This window comes from Mobula hypostoma, chromosome 21 (genome assembly GCF_963921235.1).
Source record: "Mobula hypostoma chromosome 21, sMobHyp1.1, whole genome shotgun sequence".
Classification (NCBI taxonomy): Eukaryota; Metazoa; Chordata; class Chondrichthyes; order Myliobatiformes; family Myliobatidae; genus Mobula; species Mobula hypostoma.
In genome coordinates, this window is record NC_086117.1 from 15,787,948 (window position 1) to 15,814,592 (window position 26,645).

General features: G+C 37.1%; 1 protein-coding gene across 1 annotated transcript in view; it reads left to right on the forward strand.

Moving 5' to 3' along the window:
* Positions 1-413: 413 nt before the first annotated feature.
* med27 (mediator complex subunit 27) overlaps positions 414-26,645 on the forward strand; it is a 281,574-nt gene continuing 255,342 nt past the window's right edge. The window contains exons 1-2 of the mRNA XM_063073488.1: positions 414-632; positions 8,004-8,148. Of these exons, the coding sequence (XP_062929558.1) occupies positions 430-632; positions 8,004-8,148 (348 nt within the window). The 5' untranslated portion in view covers positions 414-429. The remainder of the gene's footprint in view (positions 633-8,003; positions 8,149-26,645) is intronic.

A 26,645-nucleotide genomic window follows, 5' to 3' on the forward strand; every position in this document is an offset into this window, starting at 1 on the left:
TCCCTCATCTTTTCACTCTGACCTCATTTTTTTCCCTTGTCCTGATGAGGGGTCTCGGCCCGAAACGTCAACTGTTTATTATTTTCCATCCTGCCCGCTGAATTCCTCCAGCATGTATTAATGATCTTTTATTTATTGAATACCCCTGTTTATTCTCACCTCAGCTGTGCATCAGAACCTCCAACAAATGCAGGGATATTTGTCAACCCGCTACATAACAGTGATGTTTGTGATACCCGTGACGGGGTAAATCATAATTTGATTTCGATGCTGCACTCTTTAGAACACGCGGGAGCAGGGCGCACATTGCATTCCGGGAATTGTAGTTCAATGGTCCCCACACGATCCAATCGTTCCTCGTTACGACACCAGTTTCGGAATTTTCGTCATCAACCTGCGCAGAAGCGGTCACTAGGCAGCGGTGGGAAGATGGCGGATTCTTTGAGTGTTGGGATTAATCTTGATGCATTTGCTCACGCGATTAACGCCATTCAACAACTTCGCTCCAGTGTTACCCGCGTTTTTGATACTCTCAAGGATGGGATGAAGAACAAAGAGACGTTGGAAGGCAGAGAGAAAGCGTTCATCAGTGATTTTCAGGAGAACCTTCATGCTGTCAACAGGGATCTGAAGTAAGTTGCAGGGTTGGAGTAGAAACAAGGGCTTCCCTGTGGCTTTAATTTATTACAGATAAAATCATTTGTATATTAGGAGTTTTAATAACTTCAATAGCGTATTTATTCAGGGTCTTTAAGTTAGCAAAATGCTCCAAGACGTTTAACAGTAAACATATTTGAAACCAAGATATGTGGGGATATTTAGGATAATTTAGTGGTAGACAGTTGTCTAAAAAGACGTTGGATGCAGAAGGTTTTCTGCATTTAAAAAATAAATGGTAGTGCACATTAATGCTTATGATTTATACCCTGACATGGACACAGTGGGCTGAAATGGCTCCCGTACTGAATAGCGATGGCTCCAGAACATTATCCTCTACTTTTATAGGTCAGAGATAAATTACTTCTGACTTGTCCTGTGAAAGTTCTGCTTTTGAGGAATTGAGTCACTAACTGTAGAATGTGCATACCTCTGGACTGTTCATGTTTGAAGGAAGTCAGTGATGATGATGTTGACTGACAGAAGTATTTCCAGACTTTCATAGTCTCAGATAAAGTATAAGTTATCCGTTCTCATTTGCTGTTTCTCCCTATCATTTGCTTCTTGTGCTATTTATCACTCTCATTCACTTTGCACGAGCAGTGCTTTTGACATTTAATAATTTAAGCTGCATCGGACACAATGGGCTGAATGGCAAAGTGATTCCTCTTGTCTGTTTCTTCTCTGCATGGCCGCTACCTGATCTGCTGAGTATTTTGCTTTTAGTTTGTTTTCCAAAATCCAGAGTATTTTGATTTGCAAATAAGAACCTGGAATCAATTTATGATTATAAAAGTGCACATAGGCGTGGGCCAGGCAGATGATTAACATTGTATTCTGACCAGCATGTGAATTTCTGTTGGGGCATGTTTTTTTCTTTGTTATGGTTCTATGTACTGCTGCTGATTTAATCAAGTGTTTTGAATTGATTATAGTAGCTGGCATAATATGGTAATGGGTCACACTTCTTGGGAAAAAAATGCACTTCTGAGTAGAGATCACACACTTGGTTCACGTGGATGTTTTGTACACCGGCAGCAAAGTGTTGGAAACTTTTCAACATCTCAAAACCAGACTGAGTGTGTTTGCAGCTCAGGCTGCAGGATTAGAAGTGTACATGGTCATCTGAATTACTGTGTTTAACTGTTGTTTTAAACATTATTTATTATCTTACAGTGTCATTTTTAAGCTCTTTTTCAGTCTAACCATCAAATACGGCATAAAAATGGGACTGTAGAAATTTCCCAAATCCTAGTGGTAAAGTTCCGAGGGTGGGGACTAGGTTAAGGTTGCTATTGTGAAGTATGAAAACATCTAGGAATGTTATAGTAGATTTGATGCTTTACAATATGATTTGTCTTGAGGAAATATTTATTATGCCAGAAGATACTTCTGGAGTACCAGTGGTGACCAAAATTAAATGATGAAATAGAAAATGTATTGGTGCAATGTTAAAGAATGTTAATGATTTTCATAGTTCAAAGTATATTTATTATCAAAGTATGTATGTATGTATTATACAACCTTGATGATAATGTTGTCCTGATCATATTCTGGTTTGCCTTTGTTAGATTGACAGCTGATATAAACAACATTTTTGGACCCTATATTGGAGCTGCTCCTAATTTGGACAGGTTAAACTTTGTGAAAAATAAGGTGTAATTCTCTGGATTGAAATACATCAGTTCAGTCCTTTGTACGATGACTTAAGCAAAAGCATGAATTTATAATTTCTTGAATCCTGAACCTTGAAATTTTGCAACAGTGGGCTAATATTTGTAATCAAATGCCAAGCATCAATCAAGCAAAGTCACCCATAAAGATTTGGCAATCTCTGGGAAGAACGTTATCATTTCATATATTTTTTGCATTCACCCATTAGTTTGACATGACCTGTGTGACTGATAGCAATGATAATAACAAGCTGGTAGGGTAGCATTATTAAATGGATAGAATGTCGAAGAAAATAATTAACTGTTAAACATTATATAGAATCCAAAAGAAGAACTTAAACTTTAATTAAAATGGAAGGTGAAATGTCATAAATTATCTCTGTTTTAAATAACACATCTTAGTTCAAGGTTCAAAGTATGTACAGTACTGTGCAAAAGTCTTAGCGCGCGTGTGTATGTGTGCACGTGCGCGCGGACGTCCATTATAAGCAGTGAGGACCACTGGCATCCTTGAGTGGGTCTGTTTGTTATTCGCGTGTCCAGAGGTGACTGATGAGTCCAATCCTGTCTAGGAAATGCCTCCCACACTTGTGGCAAATGTGTGAATGTTTTGTAGTTGAGATGACTGCTGCTTGTATTTTCTGCTGTTGTTGTTTCCTTTTTGCTTCTGTGTTGCAATTCTTTTCGGATTTGGTGGCATCCTTATCGAGAAGGCTGTGCCGGGATTCAAGGCTGCATGTTCCCAAGAAGTGTGATCCATCTCAAGGGCCCTGAGTGTGTCCTTGAATCATTTTCACTGACCACCACGAGAGCACTTCCCTGTGTATGAACAGTTCCCCGAAGAGCAACTGCTTGGGAATACGATTGTCTGACATCCTGACAGCATGTTCTGCCCATCTGACTTAATGTTTCGTCTATAATATGTGGATGGTGGGCAAGTCTGCTGTAGACAGCATATGCATGTCAGGAATTCTGTCTTGCCAGTTGATTTTCATGATCTTCCGTGGGCATGACAAGTGGAAGTGGTTCAGTCTACGCGCGTGTCTCATGTACACAGTCCATGTTTCGCATGCATAGAGACGGGTGGTAGATGACAGTGCAGTCGACTTTCAGCTTGGTCTTCAGAGTAATTCCCCTTCGTCTCCGGTGTCATGTAGTCTCCCAATATTGGCGCTAGCCTTGGCAATCCTCCAGCTGACCTTGTCGTCGATGTGAAATGCTCTTTTTCTTTTTAAATCTTTTTATTGAATAAGTATACAAAAAGGTAAGCCATATAGGCACTAATACACTGTTAGAATATAATAAAATTACAGGAGATATTAATACAAAAAAAATGATACAAACAATGTAATTTAAACATAACATACTAAGGTAACATAATAGTATACTAATTTTTATATATATATATCAATAGAGAAAAGGAAAAAAAAAACCCCAAAAAAACCACCGTGCAACTAACTAAAAGCAAAGCAAAGCAATGGGCTAACTTGGAACCAAACAGAGTTAAAAAACTTAAAATCACGTCCTCAATCCCGACCTCCATTAAAAACAGTAAAAAAAAAACAAGAAGGGTATATAAATATGGAGCAAAAAAAGAGGAGACAAAAAAAATTACATTAAATGAAAATATTGAATAAAAGATCTCCAGGTCTGTTCAAATTTAAGTGAGGAATCATAAAGATTGCTTCTAATTTTCTCCAAATTCAAGCATAATATCGTCTGAGAAAACCAAAAAAAGGTAGTTGGAACATTAAGCTCTTTCCAATGTTGCAAGTTACATCTTTTCACCATTAAAGTAAGAAATGCAATCATTCTACGGGCTGAAGGAGAAAGATTACTGGAAATTTTAGGTAGTCCAAAGATAGCAGTAATAGGGTGAGGAGAGATATTCAATACCTTGGAGATAATATTAAAAATGTCTCTCCAAAAAGTTTCCAGAGTAGGACAAGACCAAAACATATGAGTTAAAGAGGCTATCTGCCCCGGACATCTATCACAAAAAGGATTAATATGGGAATAAAAGCGAGCTAATTTATCTTTGGACATATGTGCTCTATGAACAACTTTAAATTGAATTAGGGAATGTTTAGCACAGATAGAGGAAGTATTGACTAATTGTAAAATCTGCCCCCAGTCATCCATGGAAATGATACACCCCAATTCCTGTTCCCAATCTACCCTAATCTTATCAAATGGAGCTTTCCTAAGTTTCATAATAATATTATAAATCATAGCCGATGCACCTTTCTGACATGGATTAAGGTTAATTATAGTATCTAAAATGTATGTAGGAGGAAGCACTGGAAAAGAAGAAAGTATAGTACTTAGGAAATTTCTAACTTGTAGATATCTAAAAAAATGTATTCTTGATAAATTATATTTATTAGATAATTGTTCAAAAGACATAAGGGAACCATCTAAAAATAAATCCAAAAACCGTGAAATACCCTTAGTCTTCCAAATTTGAAAAGCACGATCCGTAAAAGAGGGAGGAAAAAATATGTTACCTAAAGTAGGAATCGCTAGCCCAAATTGGTTAAGATCAAAAAATTTTCTGAATTGAAACCAAATACGTAAGGTATATTTAACTATCGGGTTAGACACCTGTTTGAGGCGTTTCAAATCAAAAGGAAAAGAGGAACCTAAAATAGAGCCAAGTGTATAGCCCTGAACAGATTGTAATTCCAATGGATAGTATATCCTGGTCAAGTAACCAAAATTTCATATGTCGAATATTAATTGCCCAATAATAGAATCTAAAGTTAGGTAATGCTAAACCTCCATCTCTCTTAGCTTTCTGTAAATGTATTTTACCCAGTCTTGGGTTTTTATTTTGCCAAATAAATGAAGAAATTTTTGAGTCAACTTTATCAAAAAAAGATTTTGGAACAAAGATTGGTAATGCCTGAAATATATATAGAAATTTTGGCAAAAAAAACATCTTAACTGCATTAATACGACCAATCAAAGTTAAATATAAAGGAAACCATTTAGATGAAAGTTGAATAATATGGTCAATTAAGGGTAAAAAGTTAATCTTAAATAAATCTTTGTATTTACAAGTAATTTTAATCCCAAGATATGAAAAATAATTATTAATCAATTTAAATGGAAAGTTATGATATAAGGGAAATTGTTTATTAATCGGGAAAAGTTCACTCTTACTAAGATTTAATTTATAACCTGAAAAAAAACTAAATTGTGCTAATAACTCTAAAACAGCAGGGATGGATTTTTGAGGATTAGAAATATATAAAAGTAAGTCATCAGCATAGAGTGATATTTTATGGGACTTTAAGCCCCGAGTTATCCCAGTAATATTTGGAGATTCTCGAATGGCAATTGCAAGAGGTTCTAATGCAATATCAAATAATAAAGGACTAAGAGGACAACCTTGTCGAGTACCTCGAAAAAGAGGGAAAAAAGGTGAGTTTAGAGAGTTAGTACGGACCGAGGCCACAGGAGAATGGTATAACAGTTTGATCCAGGATATAAATTTCGAGCTAAAATTAAACATTTCAAGCACCTTAAATAAGTAAGGCCATTCTACTCTATCAAAAGCTTTCTCAGCATCTAAAGAGATAACACACTCAGGAACATTTTTTGAGGGGGTATAAACAATATTTAACAGTGTGCGAATGTTATAAAAAGAGTAATGACCTTTAATAAAACCCGTTTGGTCTTCCGAAATAATAAAAGGAAGCTCTTTTTCTAATCTGTTTGCTAATAACTTAGAAAAAACTTTAGAATCAACATTTAATAAAGATATTGGTCTATAAGATGCACATTGAGCAGGATCTTTATCCTTCTTTAATATTAGAGAGATTGACGCTGTATTGAAAGATTCGGGAAGTTTACCAAGTTTTAATGAAGCCTCAAAAACCCTACAGAACCAAGGGATTAATGAAGGTGCAAAACATTTATAAAATTCTACAGTAAACCCATCAGGGCCAGGAGCTTTCCCCAAATTCATAGAGGAAATAACATTCTTAATCTCATCAGTGGTAATGGGAGTATCTAACATAGAAGACATATCCTGTGAAATCTCAGGGAAGTCTAGGTTATCTAAAAAATCATTCATATATTTAGAGTCTCGAGGAGACTCTGATTGATATAAGGAAGAATAAAAATCACAGAAGGTTTGATTAATCCCCGCATGATCACGTATCAGTCGGTCATTTTGGTTATAAATCTGATTAATTTGATATTTGGCATAATTAGACTTCAATTGATTTGCCAGCAGTTTTCCAATTTTGTCACTGTGTACATAAAATTCACTTCTTGGTTTCTTTAATTGGTTTACAATTGAGGACGAAAGTAATAAACTATGTTCCATTTGAAGTTCAGTTCTTTGTTTATATAACTCCTCAGAGGGAGCTGTGAAATGCTCTTGAGAGGGTGCTGCCCAGGTACGTGAACTTGTCGACTGCCTGGAGCTGATGGCTATTCACCGAGATGGGTTGATGGGTTGATGGGGCTGCTTGGTGCATAACTTCCTGTGTTGATGGTGAGACTGAAGTTTTCACATGCAGTGGAAATACAGGATGGATGGCAAGCTGTTCAACCTGCTTAGGCTTCAAGGCGTTACTAAGGTCAAAAAGACGGTGCTGAGAGAGTTCTTCTTCATTGGACGATTGTACTCTCAACGCAAGCTCTGAGTCCAACATGCAGGACATCATTGACGAAAAGAAAGTTTCTTGTAGTACTATATAGGCAGCATGTTCATTCTTCACTTTTATCCACAATTAGGACCCAAATGAGTTTTAAAACATCCAATTACTTTGAAAGCCCCAATTTGATGCGGTCGAGCACATGGATGAGAATGCTTTCCAAGTTGCTTAATAGTCATTCCACTTGTATCTATTAAATCAGGATGGATAAACATGTGTGAACTGAGTTTCTACAGTTACTACTTGGGTTATAATGCATTTTGATTTTATGCATTTGTTCAGCAAACTGTTAAATATTTTCACTATATCATTGCTCTTTGGAGAAACTATGGCTTACATTGGTGGTATTGGGTGCTTCTCTAAGCTTGGTGTAGAGGAAACGAAACCTATACTTACTGTGCCTGCTTACTCTTAGCCATCCTCAAGGCTGCTTGTGGATGACTACAGAGGCACAATGTGAACCACGTTAAAATTTCTCAGAATGTGAACTAAAATCCATTGAAATTGCTGCTGAATGTCATGATGCGTATTCAGGATATTTTCTAGGTTAGAAGAGCCAGTCTTTTGAAACAGAAGTTGTTACTTGGAATACGTTTTATTATGCAGGATTGTTGTTACTGGGAGGTTTTCTTATGAAGCGGATCTCCTGAATAAAACTGTGCTGCTGCCTGTTCTTCAGCAACCCTATGCGTGTTTTCCTTTTCTTTTTCTTTTTCCAATTGTTATGTCTCCTCTTTTGTACTTTATGTAATGATATTACTGCTCTTTGACTTCTCACAGCTCCTCTCATACATATTCGTATGTCCTTTTTTATCCCTGTGTACTCATAACAAAAAAGATCCTGACTTTTGATGAATCCCTCATTTAAAGAATATTCACATCCAGTTAATTGATTATGTTTTTATTTTTTGCTCTCTGCGAGTATTCATTTAATGAAAATGACCTATGTAAATTTGTACTGTAGAGGTAGTGACCTGTTAATGTTGTTGCTTTTGATTTTCAGTGAGTTGGAACGTTTGAGTAACTTGGTAGGGCGACCATCAGAGAGCCATCCTCTCCATAACAGTGGCTTATTGAGTCTCGATCCGGTGCAGGATAAAACTCCCCTCTACAGCCAACTTTTGCAGGCATACAAATGGTCTAACAAGGTAGGTACTTGATCGGTACTAACACAATTTGTTTTTCTCTGTAAATGTAGAATTGCCAGCCAGAATTGTAAGCCTTTTGACACCAAGGATCTATATTTTGAATAACCCCCCCACCCCAGCCCCAAAAAAGTTACAGTATTTCATCCTTTGTAGACAACAAACCACTTCATTGTTTACAACTGAGAAAAAGGTCAGGCTTTCCTTTGAAAGAACATATTGATTTGAAGGCTCAGAAAATGCACTATTAGTGATAGGACATTAGGAACTTCAAAGAACTGAAGGACCTTGGTGTACGTGTTTAAGGATCCTTGAAAACAGCAGAAAAAACAGGTAGATAAAGTGGATAAGAGAGTATGCAGAATACGTCTTTATTTACCAGGGCATAGCTATGATATTGTACAACAATATAAGAATAATCAGGTACAGTTTTATAAAGGAAAGTAAGTGTTTAGTTCTAGTTACTATGCTATAGAAAGGATATGATTGCACTGCAGAGGGTGCAGGGGAGCTTCTCCAGGGTGTTGCCTGGGATGGATATGTAGGCCAACTGGCCTGTTTCTGTGCTATTTGATTCTATGACTTTAACAAAAATTAAGGTAAACATTGAAAATACTTCCACTGTTGCTGCATACAGTACATCTAACCAAGTAAAATGGGAGTGCACCCTTCTTCCTCTGCATGATAGGAAAAATGAGAATTGAACAATGGAAACTGTAAAAAGCAGGTAGATATCATAAAGAGATCATAGAAACATATAGAAACATAGAAAATAGGTGCAGGAGTAGGCCATTCGGCCCTTCGAGCCTGCACTGCCATTTATTATGATCATGGCTGATCATCCAACTCAGAACCGTGCACCAGCCTTCCCTCCATACCCTCTGATCCCCCTAGCCACAAGGGCCATATCTAACTCCCTCTGATTTCATAACTGTGCTCTTTCTGGCAAAATAGACTCATTTAGTCACTAATGATACTGATGTATTTCAGTGATTACAAACTTTATGGATTATTAGTCTTCCAGACTAGAATTTATATTACATGATGAAAGTGTACTGACAAATTTGGAAATAACTGGTGTGTGAAAGTAAATAAATCCATGGGGGTGCGATATTATGTACAGTGAAGTAGTAAATATAATGGTAGTTTGCTTCAATGTGTCACGAACTTTAAGTGAATTTCAGTATGTATTTTTTCCCTGTCACCTAAAAGAAACGTAGATATCTCTCCTTTGAAGAAAACATATCTGTTCTGGTTTAAAATATGGCATCACTATGGACAAAGTGGGAGAAAAAAAATGGAAAGCTGGAGATAAACTTATTGCAATTTGTTTGTTACTGAAATATTGACATTGAAGCCTGCTAAATTGACTTTTCATTATTGTCAAAAACTCTTCTTAAAACCCAGTCAATTTCAGCAGAATTTCCCACACAATTATTTTTGTTCAAATCAATAGTACTTTCTGTCGTAAGCAGCTGTTGCATTATGCATATGAGCTTAAACTTTAGTCCTGATTTGTCCTAAATTCAATTTATTTTTGATCTATGAAATTTCATGTTTGTGTCTCACTGATGCAAACTTAAAGAGTTGTTTACTGTGTATTTGAATCATTGCTACATTCTATAACAAAACTAATAGATCTCATAGTACTTTTTGTTTAGAGTTGGTGTGCGTCATATCTAGAAAGAATTAAAGTGATGTATTCTGTTATCACATTTCCTAACTTACAGTGACTGATTAATTCAAGTTTTGTTTGCAAACCATTTTGGGATTTTTGGGATGTTTGTGAAGATTGAGTTGGATTACTACCACATTTCAGTATGTGTATCAAATATACAATCAATGATCCCAATTGTTTTCCTTTCTCTGAATTTCAAACTTCAGATGTGTTATACAGTATTCCTAAATATTTGTTCGGATGTGTGGCATTGATGGGCCTAAGGGTGAATATATTGATTTGGTGACTATCAAGTGAATGTCTCACAAACTTAGCAGCTAAAGCTTGAAATTATCCCAGTGTACAAGTGAATATTTAAGCTGGTAAAGAATTTTTAAAGGTTTATAACAATACCTGCTACTATACCCAACATTGCTTGGGTTATTATGGTGGCAATTATGATGTTTGCAGTTATTTCTATACTCCTTGTAAATGAAATAAAATTTAACTTAAACATTTATAATTACTTCATGAATTATAAGAGGATGTGGTCAAGTGGTTAAGGCATTGGACTAGCGACCTGAAAGTCGTGAGTTCGAGCCCCAGCCAAGGAAACGTGTTGTGTCCTTGAGCAAGGCACTTAATCACACATTGCTCTGCGACGACACTGGTGCCAAGCTGTATGAGTCCTAATGCCCTTCCCTTGGACAACATTGGTGTCGTGGAGAGGGGAGACTTGCAGCATGGGCAACTGCTGGTCTTCCGTACAACCTTGCCCAGGCCTGCGCTCTGGAGAGTGAAGACTTTCCAGGCGCAGTTCCATGGTCTCGCAAGACTAACGGATGCCTTTACTTTACTTTATAAGAGGAGGCAGCATGGTAACCTAGTGTTTAGCGTAACACTATACAGTGCCAGCAACCTGGGTTCAATTCTGCCCTTGTCTGTAAGGAGTTAGTTTGTTCTCCCTGTGACTGTGTGGGTTTCCTCCTAACACTCCAGTTTCCTCTCACATTCCAAAGGCATACATGTTAGTAGGTTAATGGGCTACATGGGTGCAATTAGGCAGTGCGGGCTCATTAAGCTGGAAGGACCTATTACTGTGCTATATCTCTAAATAAATAAAATACTAGGAGGTTAAAATTATGTGGTTTTACTAAAGTTATCAATAAAACACACACTCTGGAAATAAATAAATATATAACATTGTATTTGTTATGATTTTCTCTAAGTAGATACCTATGCACAATGTGTAAATTTACTTCAGTGCTGAAGTCTTCATAATACACTATATTTCTTTATATTTTTTTTATAGATTATTTTATCTCTAGAGCAACCAGCATATAATTGACAATGGGAAAAACACTGAGTTTCAGGATTAAGCTAAAGTTTGTAGTAAAAGAACTTGCACTTTGTTTATGCTCATAGCAAAACTTAGTTCAATAGGGAACTGAAGTCACTTAATTTGAAAGGGTAGATCAGATGGTGTAATTGATATCCATGGGGCAGCACTACGGGTCATTATTGGAGCTTCAAATACACATTGAAGTAATTTTTGAATTGACAATCTAGTCTCTTCGATCCATATTCCTACATGGCGTGGCTGGAGCTCCTTTTTGTTCAAGAATACATGATGCCACAGCAGATGGTGGTAGAGTTTAAAAATTCAACAAGGAAATCAATGTCTGTCACTTTGTCAATAGATTTATATTGTATAGCTTGACTGGGAGGCTTTAAAAGAAGGTCTTTATTCTTGGCCTGTGCTGTGTCAGTTCTTGATGCTGTATTGCACAACCATACATAATTCAAATAATGTTGAGTGACACTAGGTTAAACAGTTTGCACCACATCAGGAGGTGGCAACTGGCCCAAGTTTTTCACCAAAATAATCCCGGTTGAGTTTTGATCTTTAAATCTCTCAATTTCCCTATTTGGGTAAACTAGAAACAGACTCTTTCACAGATAGATTGTCTGTCAAATACGCATGCAGGTTAACTTTCAAATATAGTCATTCAACATTCTCCCAAATATATAATGCTTAACACAGACTTTCAGTTTATCTGTTTAAATACCTTGCAGAGTAAGCGGTAATGTTTGATGAAAATCTTCAGCTAGTAAAAGGAACACCTCCCACTATTATTGTGTCTGAGGTCTTGCAGTGTTTGATCTAATGTTTCAATGGCTGCTTTGTCAGCCACTGTATTCTCATCCAAGCAAATAAGTTCACAATCTTAGAATATTTTCCTTTGCATTTCCTCAACTGTTGTTAAATATTGGAATCTCCACGTATGACAAATGTAAAGGGAGTTTGAAAGGTGAATGTGCAGATTTTTCTCCTGTCTAAAGTGCCTAATGCCTAATGATGTCACTGTCAGGGCAATCACATTTTGTCTTTGAACTTTAGCCAAAAATATATTAACAAAATGGGATTTTCCCATTCCATTTGAAGCATCCAAAAATATAATTGTAACCAACCTCTAATCATATCTAATACAGTAAGATATTTCTTTAGCGTTTCACTAAACTTGGTTCTTTCTCTTGGATACACTCATCTAAATAGTTTAAATTATACTTGATCTTCTGCAGAAATTCAGTGCACAAATTTACCATTTTTGTTTGTGGTTAATATAGGTCAAAAGTATACTTGCTTCAGTAAAGCAGCCAGAATAATCAAAATCCCCACCCACCCTAGGCATACTCTCTTCTCCCTTCTTCCATTGGGCAGAAGATAAAAAAAAACCTGAAAGCATGTGCTACTCAACTCACGGAGAGTTTCTATCCAGCTGTTATAAGTATTAAATAGTTCATTAGTATGGCAATTTGGACACGACCTTGAAATTTACCTCGTTGTTAGGGAATATTCTGGGGTTATGTGAATATAGCATATTTTATTCAAGCAAGGACCAGTCTTCAGTTTTTATTGTACATTGCAAGCAGTAAATTGAAGTTAAAAGCACCAGTTGGATCACAGTTTAAGAGATATGGTTTGCAAAATTGTGACCCTGAGAGTTTTGTATATGCATCAGCCAAATGTTATAATGGGGTTGTGTTAATTGGCCTGTATTTATCCAAGCAACTATGGGTTTAAGTAATTTTCACATTGTAAACAACTTCAAGGAAGCTTGCAGACCAGGCTGATACTATCATGTCAAATAGTTTGTCCCAGCAAAGGTAATTAAATATTCAGAGGTATATCCCACAATAGATATGCAATTCATTACCATTGATCTTAAGGGTATACAAATGTCGTGAACACTGAGTTTGTGAAACTACCTGAGTGTCTCCAGGAGAATGCCTGCATGTTGTGATGAATAAAGATTTCTATATCACCAGCTTCAGTGTCTCTGGTGATTTTGTTCACAGTCACAACATTCGTTATGATCTTACACCTCATTGTTTACGTCTGTAGTTCCCAAACATTTTTGAACTTCTGTCCCCTTGGTTCCCTGACCGTATCCCTAGTGCCCCTCCCTTTCCAACCATTACATAAAAACTATAAAGATTTTTGATTTACAATGCATGGTGAAAGAAAATAAGAACTGCAAATTCAAAGCAGTAACAAATAATTGAAACAAATATTCAAATCTACTTGAATAAAATTATTCAATTACAATTAAAAAAAGAATTCAGCAATTTTAGACCATACATTTGTAGTCATCATTTCTTTTTCACCTTTCAATGAGATGGATGGGCTTGGTGTAGTGATATCAGCTTCTCAATATCAGGCTGAATATCACTCAGAAGGAGTGTCAGATTCCCATATTCAGTAATTTTCAGTCTGTTTCGTTGCTTTGAAGGAAGTTGGTTGACCGCATTGAAACTGCACTCCACTAAATATGTTGGAAAGGCAATAAAGAACATCTTGACCTTTTTCCACAGTGCAGGATAGTATTCAGAGATTTCTTTCTGCAACCAACAGTCTTGATATGATTTTTTTTGAACCTCAGCTTCAACTCAAAAGTCACTTTGTAGCGAGATCAGTTCTTCCTCCATCTTTCCTGTTAATTCCTCATTACAATTGTTCAGGAACGGATTTATTACCCAATGTGGAATTTGGATCAAGAGAAGATCCTGGAATCTCTTTGACAAGTCTTTATGCAGCTCACGCAGGAGTGCACCGTATACTTGAAGAGCATCACCTGGAATTCTTCCTTCATCTTCTATTTAAGAGAGGCTCGGAAATTGGAATAGGTTGTGACGGCCAGTAGGGTTTACTTGGACAGAAATATAGAGATGGCTGATTTGACTTTGATAAGAGCCACATCATGTCCTTGCAACTGAAGATTGATTTCATTAAACTTTGTAAATGCCTAATATTCTTCAGTTGATTACTGAATGAAGCATTCAAGTCTTCAAAAAATGTTATCAGTTTCAGAAAGCACATTAAAATGTCTCAACAGGAATTCTGCAGATGCTGGAAATTCAAGCAACATACATCAAAGTTGCTGGTGAACGCAGCAGGCCAAGCAGCATCTATAGGAAGAGGTGCAGTCGACGTTTCAGGCCGAGACCCTTCGTCAGGACTTCGTTAGTTCACCAGTTCACCAGCAACTTTGATGTGTGATGTTTTGAAGTGTTTTTTGTTTCTGAAAGTTCTCATGAAGTGACTGAAATAAGCCAAGTTCTTGTTTGCTTTATCAGAGTGTATTCTCTTCAAATGATAAAAGAGCTTGCATAGTTTCATTGCCTCATTTGAAAAAAAATTCCACACTAGAGATACTTTGGCTGCTGTTGGTTGTTTGGAGCTGGTATAAATCCATATTTCAAATACTCTACACTATACTGTCTGCACTGTTTCATTTAGTCTGCATCTGCCATTTTCATTATGGATTAACAACCACAGTCAGTTGCCTATTGTTTAAGTCCAACCTGAAGTGCTGTGATCTATAAAAAGGAAGGTTATGACATCATCATAGCTCAGGCAAAACCTGACTCTCTGCCTGAAGGTACATAAGTGGAGCAGCGATATCTTGGTTGGGCCATGGTTAAGAGCATTTGAAAGGTCAGATTCTGAATTTTACCCCATTGAATGCCATACCCTAATTTACAGGAATTATGTCACTGCATGATTAGAGTATGGGAATCATATGAGCTAACACTACTACAGTAGTGAACCGCAATAATATGTGGTCCTGGCTCAGAAATAACGCGATTTCTTCAGTCCGGATTTCTAATGATATGCCAAATACAGAAGCATCACATGTTTTCTACCAACTATATTGTGCTTTGAGCAAAGTGTAAGAGAATGGTGGGTTAGCAAGAGATGAGGTGATTACATGATCACTGTAATCAAATATAATAAGCATTTGATCCTCAAATGCTTCATAAGTAATTAATTTCTTAAATTAAACCTGTAATCCCTCAGCTGTCACCTCTTGCTACTAAGCACCACCCCTACCTTGGGAACCGCTTGTTTACATGCACGGCATTTTCTCTGAAGCTGTTACACTTTATTCTGTATTGTTTTTGAATAATCTTGTTCTAACTTAATGTAGTGTATAATAATTTGATTTGTATCAGTAAGCAGGACAAGCTTTTCACTGTATCTTAGTAGATGTGATAATAATAAACCAAAACCAAATCTAGCTTGTTTCGTTAGTGAGCTATACACAGAATACATACAGTATTTGTTTGATGCTCTGCGATATATTTCACTGTTTTGTGGCAATCCATGTTTGGCTTATAATTTTGAATATAGACAAATAAATATGTTTTCAAAATGATCAACACAAAAGAAAATCTCAGCAATGTACCTCAGAAATAGATCTAAAAATTTTAATGGAGGAAAATGAAAATTAGACTGCTATGTGCAATCGAGGGCCTTCTATGAGAGTTTTAGAAAATCTTATGTTAAACCTAACTTAAGTGCCAAATTTCAGATTTAAATTTTATTGTTACTGAGCTGTGTCTGAAACATACACACTTTATTCTGTAATATATCTTTAACAGTGTTTGAGGACAGTATTGGGTAGCATTCAGTAGCTTCCTGAGTGAAAGGAATTTTGGTTGTATTGATTTAATTAGTGGGTCAAAAGGCTGCTTATGATTGCTTTTTGACAGAGAATGATTTGGATTGTGGATTTTGAAAACTGGGTAAAGAAGTCGCAGTGTAGTGCTATGTATTGTCTTCAAAAGATAAAGTTCAAAATAAATTTATTATTGAAGTACATATATGCCACCATATACAACCCTGAGATTCATTTTATTGTGGGTATAGTCGATAAATCTATAGCTACCCTGGTAATAAACTTGTTCATTTCCCTACTAATAATTAATTCTAGATCAGCAGTGAATTTAATATAGCTTAACAGGATACAACATTGCATCTAAAATGTGTTGGAAGTCTGTCAGCTTTATTCTAGGTGTAGATAGAAACATTTTAAATGTCAATATTGCTGACACTTGAATGTGCTGTTGTGATTAGCATTCACATTGTTAGCTGTCTGTCACGGGTAAGTTCCAAAATGAGCCTGACACTGTTGTTGTTCTGGCAGTTGGAGTAGATATGCAGTTCTGTTATAAAGGCAGTGGATGGCAGTGTGGAAAATCTGAGAAATACGCTTTGGATGCTTCTACTAGCAGCTTCTGACCACCTGCTGTAAAATGAACAATGCCTTGTCATATCAACAACTGTAAGATTTTTAAATCATATTTGAAAATTAATTTTATTTTGATATCCAAGTACCTGAGAAAAAGCAGATTTCAAAGAGAGAATGCTACTTCTTTGAATTAATTCATTGTGTTTCATTACCTGGGTCAGTACATTATGTTTCTCTGTACCTGTCTTTAGATACAATGTCACTTAAAAGTGTAAAATGCAATCTGATTTAAATGCTTCATATGATCGTGACATCCTAAGTTATCAGTTTATAAGCTGAAAATAATTAATTTATGAATAATCTTGAAATGCACTTCCATTCTGGCATTTACTTAAAGTTTAATTAGAGTTTAGAAAGCATTACATTAACTTGAAGAAGGGAGAGTGAATGAATAATTATAAACCCACAATAGAAATTATATAATTGTAGTGTGGATAATAGACTTTAACTAAGTGTGTCATTAGGATTTAAATTCATACGGTACTTAAATGAGCATGTACTTGAGAACAATTCATGTTCTCAGTAATATTTATTTGGATAATTTATCTTTTGCATTTTGGTTGTTTCTATGTATGGTATTTCGTAAGTTCTATTGTATTTCTTTATTTTCCTCTAAATGTTAATGAATCTCAAGGTAGTAGTATTTGGTGACATATATGTACTTTGAGAAGAAATTGACTTTTATGACTATTTTGCTAAGTTTCACGATTTTACCTGGAATTTGAAATCAATTCAGCATTCAATATAAAATACGATTTTCTCATTCTTAGAAGAATGATGTGAGTATCTGAGGGGTAGGACTTTAGGTCGTAGATTTGTATTACTATATGTAAAATAATTTTTTGTTTTTAACTTAAAACAAGCCTTGTAGTTATGTACATCACACAGAGCAACAGGACCCAATGGCTCATTACAGATATTAGTCTAGGGAGTAAACCAGTGAGCCATCTTTCAGAGATTAAGGATTTGTTGCACCAAGTACAACCCTGAGATTCATTTTCTTGTGGGCATAGTCAATAAATCTATAGGTGGCCTAGTAATAGTCTTGTTTATTTCCCTACTGATAATTCATTCTAGATCAGCAGTGAATTTAATACCGTAGCTGAACAGGATACTACATTGCATCTAAAATGCATTAGAAATCTCTGCCAGCTTTATTCTAGGTGAAGGTGGGAACATTCTAAATGTCATTATTGTTGTCATTTGAACGCAGTGACAGACCATTGCTTGGCTATGCCTGGGTTGTGAGAAATTTGCTTTGTAGTAGTGTGATAAAAGCTGCCACGAGTAGAATATTAGTAAGTGCCTACATTCATGTGACTTGGGTATCTGTTACAGTGGCATGCAAAAGTTTGGGCACCCCTGGTCAAAATTTCTGTAACTGTGAATAGCTGAGCGAGTAAAAGATGAACTGATTTCCAAAAGGCATAAAGTTAAAGATGACACATTTCTTTAATATTTCAAGCAAGATTACTTTTTTATTTCCATCTTTTACAGTTTCAAAATGACAAAAATGGAAAAGGGCCCGAAGCAAAAGTTTGGGCACCCTGCATGGTCAGTACTTAGTAACACCCCCTTTGGCAAGAATCACAGCTTGTAAACGCTTTCTGTAGCAAGCTAAGAGTCTTTCAATTCTTGTTTGGGGGATTTTCACCCATTCTTCCTTGCAAAAGGCTTCTAGTTCTGTGAGATTCTTGGGCTGTCTTGCATGCACTGCTCTTTTGAGGTCTATCCACAGATTTTCGATGATGTTTAGGTTAGGGGACTGTGAGGGCCATGGCAAAACCTTCAGCTTGTGCCTCTTGAGGTAGTCCATTGTGGATTTTGAGGTGTGTTTTGGATCATTATCCTGTTGTAGAAGCCATCCTCTTTTCATCTTCAGCTTTTTTTTATATAGACAGTGTGATGCTTGCTTCCAGAATCTGCTGGTACTTAATTGAATTCATTCATCCCTCTACCAGTGAGACGTTCCCCGTGCCAATGGCTGCAACACAAGCCCGAAGCATGATCGATCCACCCCTGTGCTTAACAGTTGGAGGGGTGCTCTTTTCATAAAATTCTGCACCCTTTTTTCTCCAAGCATACCTTTGCTCATTGCAGACAAAAAGTTCTATTTTAACTTCATCAGTTCATAGGACTTGTTTCCAAAATGCATTAGGCTTGTTTAGATAAGCAACACACATAAAAGTTGCTGGTGAACGCAGCAGGCCAGGCAGCATCTCTAGGAAGAGGTGCAGTCGGTGTTTCAGGCCGAGACCCTTCGTCAGGACTCCTTGTTTAGATGTTCCTTTGCAAACTTCTGATGCTGAATTTTGTGGTGAGGACGTAGGAAAGGTTTTCTTCTGATGACTCTTCCATGAAAGTCATATTTGTGCAGGTGTCGCTGCACAGCAGAACAGTGCACCACCACTCCACAGTCTGCTAAATCCTTCTGAAGGTCTTTTGCAGACAAACGGGGGTTTTGATTTGCCTTTCTAGCAATCCTACGAGCAGTTCTCTCGGAAAGTTTTCTTGGTCTTCCAAATCTCAACTTGACCTCCACCGTTCTTGTTAACTGCCATTGCTTAATTACATTACGGATTGAGGAAATGGCTACCTGAAAATGCTTTGCTAGCTTCTTATAGCCTTCTTCTGCTTTGTGGGCATCATTTTTTTTAATTTTCAGAGTGCTAGGCAGCTACTTAGTGGAGCCCATAGCTGCTGATTGTTGGGACAAGGTTTGAGGAGTCAGGGTATTTATAAAGCTTTGAAATTTGCATCACCTGGCCTTTCCTAACGACGACTGTGAACAAGCCGCAGCCCTAACAAGCTATTTACAATCTGAGACCTTGGTAAAAGTTACCTGAGAGTTCACATCTTTTGGGTTCCCCTAACTTTTGCATGGTACTGCTTTCCTTTCTTTCACTCTAAAATTGTACAAAACAAAAATAATACACTAATCTTGGTTAAAATGTTGAAAAGAATGTTTCATCATTAACTTTATGACTTTTGGAGGTCAGTCCATCTTCTACTCACTTAACTATTCACAGTAACAGAAATTTTGACCGGTGTGCCCAAACTTTTGTATGCCACTGTACATAAGGGTGCAGCTGTTGCTTGTCTGATCATTCGAATTCTAACTTTTGTTGTTCCACTTGATTCCTTGAAGCATTACTTTAACTACATTTTGACAAGTTTTGGTTGAGAATGCACTACTATATGCAAGTCACAAGTAATAGGAATGAATTCAAAAATAGTGATACTATTTAAAAGATTGCCAAGACAGCTATAAACATTTATAATGCAGGCAAACCCTCAATTTTGGGTCAAGACTTTTACTACTCCTGAATCCCTTACCCCCACACAGTTATGATGGCGTATCACCACTTCAGATTACTTGGCACACAGTCATTGCAATTAAGCTACTGAACTGCCCACCAGTATCTTCACCTTCAATCCAGAGACACAGGATCTCGTGTCTCAACATAACTACTGAGGAATTTAACAAATTTGAACATTTTTTTAAAAAAAAACTTCTGCCAGTAATTGTAATCATGAAGTCACTGTATTGTTGTTAAGAGCACATTTGGCTCACTACTGTTCTTTAGTAATTGAAGTCTGGAACTTCTGAAAGTTGCCATTGTCACCAAAGTTATGTACGAGGATAAGGAGTTGTTAAGAAAAATAAATATTTCATCTCATAGCAGTTGTATGGAGTAGTCCAAGGAAGGTTGTATACAACAAGTATGCATACCTGCACCTAAAAGTTCTTTCTCTGGTGATGTTTTCATTTTCAAATATTTTATATTGCCTTGCATTTAGTTTTCTCCATTGCTGGGCAATAATTCAACCAAAACAACCTTCTTTGTGTTTGCTACATTATTAGAAGATAACAAATTATTTTGTAAAACCACTTTAGCCCATAAGTAAAACTGTTTTCTATCAACAACAGAATACATGGGGAAGAAATCAATAGAGCCAATATTTGTTCCATTATATATACATTTTTGAGAATTATGAATCACTTTTGTCTTGTAATTATTTCTTCAGTTTGCCATTAGAGATTGTTATTGCCATTATAACTTATTGTGGGCACTCTTTCAGCTGGGTTAACAGCCAACCATTTGCTCAAGCTGATTGCTGTTAATATTAACTTCCTAATTTTTTTATTAAATTGATCTTCATAATAACCTTGTTTCCAGGTCAGATATTTTCTTCCTTTGGTAGGTATTAATTTGTGTTGATGTTTGAAAGCACTGTGCCCAGCAAAGTCTTTAATTTTTAATTTCAGCCCAGCATGGCTTGCCTTATGTATATTTGATGAGGTGAGATAAGGGCATTTCCCCTCTCTGATTGTTCACATGTTAGTGAACACATGAGTAAATGCGCAAGCCTTGCTCAGAAATTATTCATGTGTGGTCTAAAGCTTCCTGTTCTTGAGCAGTGAAATCGAGTTTATTGAGTCAGCCCAGAAGGACATATTCCAAGGACACATTTAATTTGGCTGCTCTTATTCCTATTAAAAAGCATGAGATTATTAATAAGAAATTGGATATAGTGCTTCCAACAGAAAAATATGTTCAAAAATATCAACAAAATATGGGATATTAGCTGTGGCTGGATTTTGAGAAGTTGATGTGCTGTGGAGGGTGTTGGTAAAGGGTAGGTGCTGTGACTTGAGTAGCATGTTGTTATGTCTGTGTCACCAGCAAAATAACCTTTATTTTGTGTCTCTTTGCTACATCAGGATGAAGTGTGAGCTGAAAATCAATACAAGTTGTAGTTGCTAAAGATCTGAAATAAAAAAAATAGAATGTCAGGCAGCATTTGATTTAGTTTTGAGACCCTTTATCAGAAATGGAAAATGAGAAAACATATTAGTTGTATGCTGCCAGAGAGGGTAGAGGCCAGGACAAAGCGAATATCTCTAATGAGGCCAGCATTGCTGAAGTGTTTAAAGAATCATCTGGTTAGTTAATCAGGGAAGTTAAGGAAAGAAAACAAACTGGAAAAGAAATCAGACTGGAACGGTTGCTGAGATCTGAAATCAAAGAGTGTTGGAAATGCCCAATAGATTAGAAGGGAAAACTGGGTTAATATTACAGATGGATAATCTTACAGGGGAACTGGCTAGTTTTGATACAAACAGAAACAGTATGTTATCTTGTCCAGAAGGAAGATGAAATACTGTTTTTGAAGCTTGCATCCTGAATCAAACAAACATTTCTCACAAAAGACAGTAGGTTCCCACGGTTACGTCTTTGATTTAGAGAAAATGAATGGAATAGAAGGACAAGTTGCTCAAAATGGGAATAAGTTGAGTCAGGAGAGAGTTGGGTTGGTTTGCTCTTCTGCTGAAAGAAGAGGAGGACCCTCAGACCATGCTGGGTGAGGTTGGAGGTGTGAAGGGATTATAAATCTATTGAGAAGATAAAGTGTGGAAAACGGATACGTTAGAGAAACGGAAGGAATGGGAAGTGTCAGAGACCTAATGGGAATGAAGTGAACCATCATTGAAAGGATGGAGTCAGGATAGGGAGAAGCAATTTTAATACAGTACGGCAAAATCATGCTGAAACAATGGGTCTGCTGAAAGTACTGCCGTCGTTTCAGCTGCTGGTTGTCCTGTGCTGGTATAGGAACAAGAGTAGACAGGTTTTGGTTAGGGGTGCTGTCTAAAAACTTGCTAGAACCAATGTCACTTACTAGCTCTTCTTTCAGTTAGTCCTGACGAAGGGTCTCGGGCCGAAACGTCGACTGTACCTCTTCCTAGAGATGCTGCCTGGCCTGCTGTGTTCACCAGCAACTTTTATGTGTGTTGTCAGACTTTTCAATGGCTTTTGACCTGTTTAATGTAAGTAGGAATTGGGGAGCACATATTGGCAACAAGAACATTCCCACTTTTAGAGTCAATTGAGAGTGTTTGAAGACCACCTATCAAATGTGAAATTGAAAATGTATAAGTGCTCTGGGGCATGTTATTGAAATGCTTAGAGCTATTAAGTGATGGTAGACTTAGGTGCTGAGGGACCAGTGGAGCATAACTGTTAAACTTAATAAAAAATAATTGTAAAATGGGGCAACTATTCCATGTGGCATGTCTTCAACCCTGTGGAATCAATTGAATTAAAGGCCAGGAACCCTTTTCAAACATGTATCTGTTGAGGAATTTGGCCAGCTGAAGTTTTGAAGCCAAAAGGTCATCCAGTCCTTACAAAAACAGAAATTTGATGTGTATAGATCAGTTTTTCCCGAGGAAAAAAAGATTTGTTTTATTAATGGTCTGTTTCTAATTTTTTGAGTATCTTGTACATAATGCAATATATTAATGAGTAACATGATTGCAAAAATAAAATTGAATTATTGTGGAGTTCTTTATCATAACTCTATCCGGTCCATAGATAGTAATGTGTTAGTGTGTGAAAATTGGTGTGACTTGTGCCAGTGTTACTGTTCCAGGTGAGTCTCCTCATTCCCTTTTTAAAGCCATCATTTCATATTACTCCTATCTCCTTTCTGTTTATCTAGTCAAGTAAATTTCACTTCTAACCACTATTTGGGAGAAGAGGTTTCTCTTGAATTCCCTTCTGAATTCATTAGTAACTGGTTCTCATAATGTATCAACAGTTTCAGAATTTTAAAAGTGTCATCCAGGTCAACCCTCAGTTTCTTTCTAAAGAAGGGAAGCTGCATCTATTCAGTCTTTTAAGACCAATTTAACCTCTGTTTTATAATTCTAGTAAAAATTTGTTTATTGTTTCTAGTATCCTTTTCATAATAAAATGCATTACTCACCATGCTGCTGAACTTGGGTATGTAAGTTTAACATAACATCTCATTCTGAAATTTGATCTTTGTAGAGATGAACTTCATTCCTAAATCCTCCTCTGTATTTTTGAAGCATTATGTGATGGTTTCATTTCCTTCTTCAGAAGATATCACTTTATTTGTGCTAATTAAGTGCTGAATCTGCAGGCCATTAACGTTTTCTTATTGTTTATTGATATTCTTCTAGTTTTTAAACTGTGCCACGTGTGCATTGAGGTCCTGGCCTTGCTGCAGTTTAAATGAGTAAATGTTGATGGTTCTGTACAGGACACTTGATATTAACCAGCAAGTTTCAGACCCTTGTAGCAGATTTCTAGAGTTGTTTTTTAGTGGGTCACAATCAGTTAATTTTGTTTCATCAAACATATTATTTGGTCATTACTATACCATTGATTAATGTGTTAATTTTATCTGTGAGCTCATTGTTTGGTCATGTACATTTTGCAAACATGTCTGTGGAAACTATTTGCTAGCACTATGCTTAACATTGAGGTTCAAGTAGTCTGATAGTAATGGTAGGTTTCGAAAAGAATGGATATTCTTCAGTGAGCTTTTTTTCCTTTTAAAAATGTAGCCCTCATATAGAAACCACTCACTAATTTTCCCCCTCACCTGGTTTCACCTATCACCTGCCAGTTTGTACTCCTTCGTCTCTCTCATCTTACTTTCGCTTCAATCCTCTTCCTTTCCAGGCCTGATGAAAGGTCTCGATCTGAAACATCGACTTTTTATTCCCCTCTGTAGATGCTGCTTGACTTGCTGAGTTCCTTCAGCTTTTTTCTGTTATGTAAACAGTATATGTTGAAACAATCTTTGGAATCTTTTATCAAAAGAAGTTGATGGATTGCAAGCTGTTTTCTTGGTTGCGCAGGCAGTTGTCTACCGAAACGAACACCAATCACTTAACTTAATTCCCTACTATTTTGCCCTTCAGGCAATTGGTTTATTTTTGACACATGATTAAACAAATTCAGCTTTTATTTTGAAATGAGCAGTTTCTGATCTGCATTATGTCACTTCCTGTGCAATCAGGAATTAGTAACTAGGAAAGCACGTTGGCTGGCAGAAGGCCAGAGATTTATGTTAGGAGTTAAACCATTTCTATTTAAAGCCATCCTGTTGTTTCCCCAGCAGAAATATTGCTTGTAAGTTGATGTTATGTTGTTTAGAGGTTAATCTAAAGGCATCAAGAAGATTTTGCTGATATAGAATGTTATTCTTGAGTTTATTTAGACACCAATCTCGATGCAAGTGGTTTGTATTTACTGTTTACCTGCAGGAAACTTAACCAAGTTCTTACACCGATAAGTAAATAGGCACTTATCTATGTGTATTTACTTGTCTGAATGGAACAATGCAGTGATTGCATTGTATTTTATTTTTTTCAGTTTCTCTTCTTATTCACTATGTCATGCCACTGAGTCTGCAATGAAACCAAGCAGCGAGAAGGCTATATCCTAGCTCTCATGTAATTTTTTTGAATAGAGTTTTGTTGACTGTCTGGTTGATGTTACAACACCTCAGCGAGGGCTGTACACCTACTATAATGGTCGAGTGCATAGTTTGAATGAAACATTAGTGCAGCTGCAAAGCAAACTGATTAAAATTTATTGCCCTCATTATTAGCAGAATGTGTTTTCATTGACATTGTTCTATTTGTTATTTTTGCTGTACCAGAAAGTACTAATGATGCTGAGATGCATCCAGAATGCGCTGGGACACATCATCAATGCTGTAACCTGGGGTCATTGGATGTTTTGGGTCTTTTACCATCAGACACACTCACCCAAGTGTCCCAGCCAGGGTTGATCAGGCCTTGGCTTGCATCCCAGCAATACTAGTCCACGGGTCACACCTTTTAATCCATAGCCATCTGGAGGCTCACCCAGCAGTATCTATGAGGGTCTTGATGGCTTTTCTCTTTGCAGCCCCTGTAATGTCAAGGAGAGAGTAGGTTCTGCAGAGCAAAACCTCTACACCCCACCTCTATAGGCTCACAACGTGCCCTCTACCCCATCCCTAACACTGCTGTGCCATCTTCTGGTATCTGGCCTCCTTAAGCTACAATGCCCCCTCAATCTGATCTTTCCAAGGAACTGTTAGTTCTACCATGACCATCTGCTACAAGGCTTCTGACAGAATGACCATATCAGGCCTCAGTGATGATGATGCGATGAACTCAGGGAACTTTAGTTGCTTGTCAAGATCGACTTTCGGTTGCCACTCAGACGCCGTGGCAAGTAAGCCTGCTGGTGATCTGGGCCATAGCTGTAGTTGCCTTACAGCTTTGTCAAAGCTGAAGCTTTCTGGGTTGGTGGAGGTGTTTACTGTTGTTATGGGCAAGGAGATATTCTCTGCTGTTGTCTTCAGCACCTGGTCATGGCACCAGTGGTAGTGGTCTTCTCATGGTGCTTTTAAGCAGCTGTTGAGGATACTCATAGAATTTTCTATCCCAGAGGGCTGTAGAAGCTCAGTCATCAGGTTCATCTAAGACCTCTTGTCACTAGTCTAATGGATGTTAAACAAATCAAAAAATGTAGGAGGTGAAGCAGGACTTGAAGTAGAAGATCTTGATGATGGTTCTTCGGTTCTTATTAGATTACACTTTACAAGTACACTCAGACCCCGCATAACGATAAGGATGCATTCCTCAGAGGTGGAGCGCCATGCAAATCAGCACAATGCAGGGTCATTATAACATTACATAAATGGACATGTGTGCCTGATTTAAAAAAAAATCTAGCCCAAGATATATGATATATTATTTTATGTACTCACAGTACTTCATAGAGTAACAAACACGCAAATAGGCCTAATGTATACATCAGTGAAGTAGCAACACATCACAGCAACAGCAGAGGGAAGCGAATGGTGTTTACATCTTAGAGGAGGGACCAGGCTTTGGGTCCTTCTCTAACTTTGACTTCTCCTTCAAGTAGGTGTCAAGATTTGACTGCCTTTTCTTAAGTTTCCTCTCATGAAGCAATTCTTGGTAGCAGGAAATCATATCGAGAACACCTCTCTTTGCCTTATTGCTTTGCTCCCAGTCAGGGCCAATATTGATGAACTGGTCCATAATTTGTGTGATTGTGGTGATGCTAGTGCTGAGGAATTTTGTGGTGAGGTTTCTTGCTAGTGTTTCCTCTTATCCATCTGTGTCCTCAAGTTCATCCAGGATGCGTTGCTCTGCCAATTCTTGAAGCTCTTTGTTACTAAGGCCCTCACCATGAGATTGCAGTAACTCTTCAACATCAACCTGACGCTCACCAGCTTCCAAACGCTGTATCACTTGCAGTTGCACATCCATGCTAATGCTTTTCCTAGACATCTTAGATGTACTACCCTCACTGGGAGTTGCAGGCCATTTTCCAAACATTATGGGTGGAAAAAAATGGAGTAAATTGGTGAGGGAGTAAGAGCGTTTACATGCACGGGGGAGG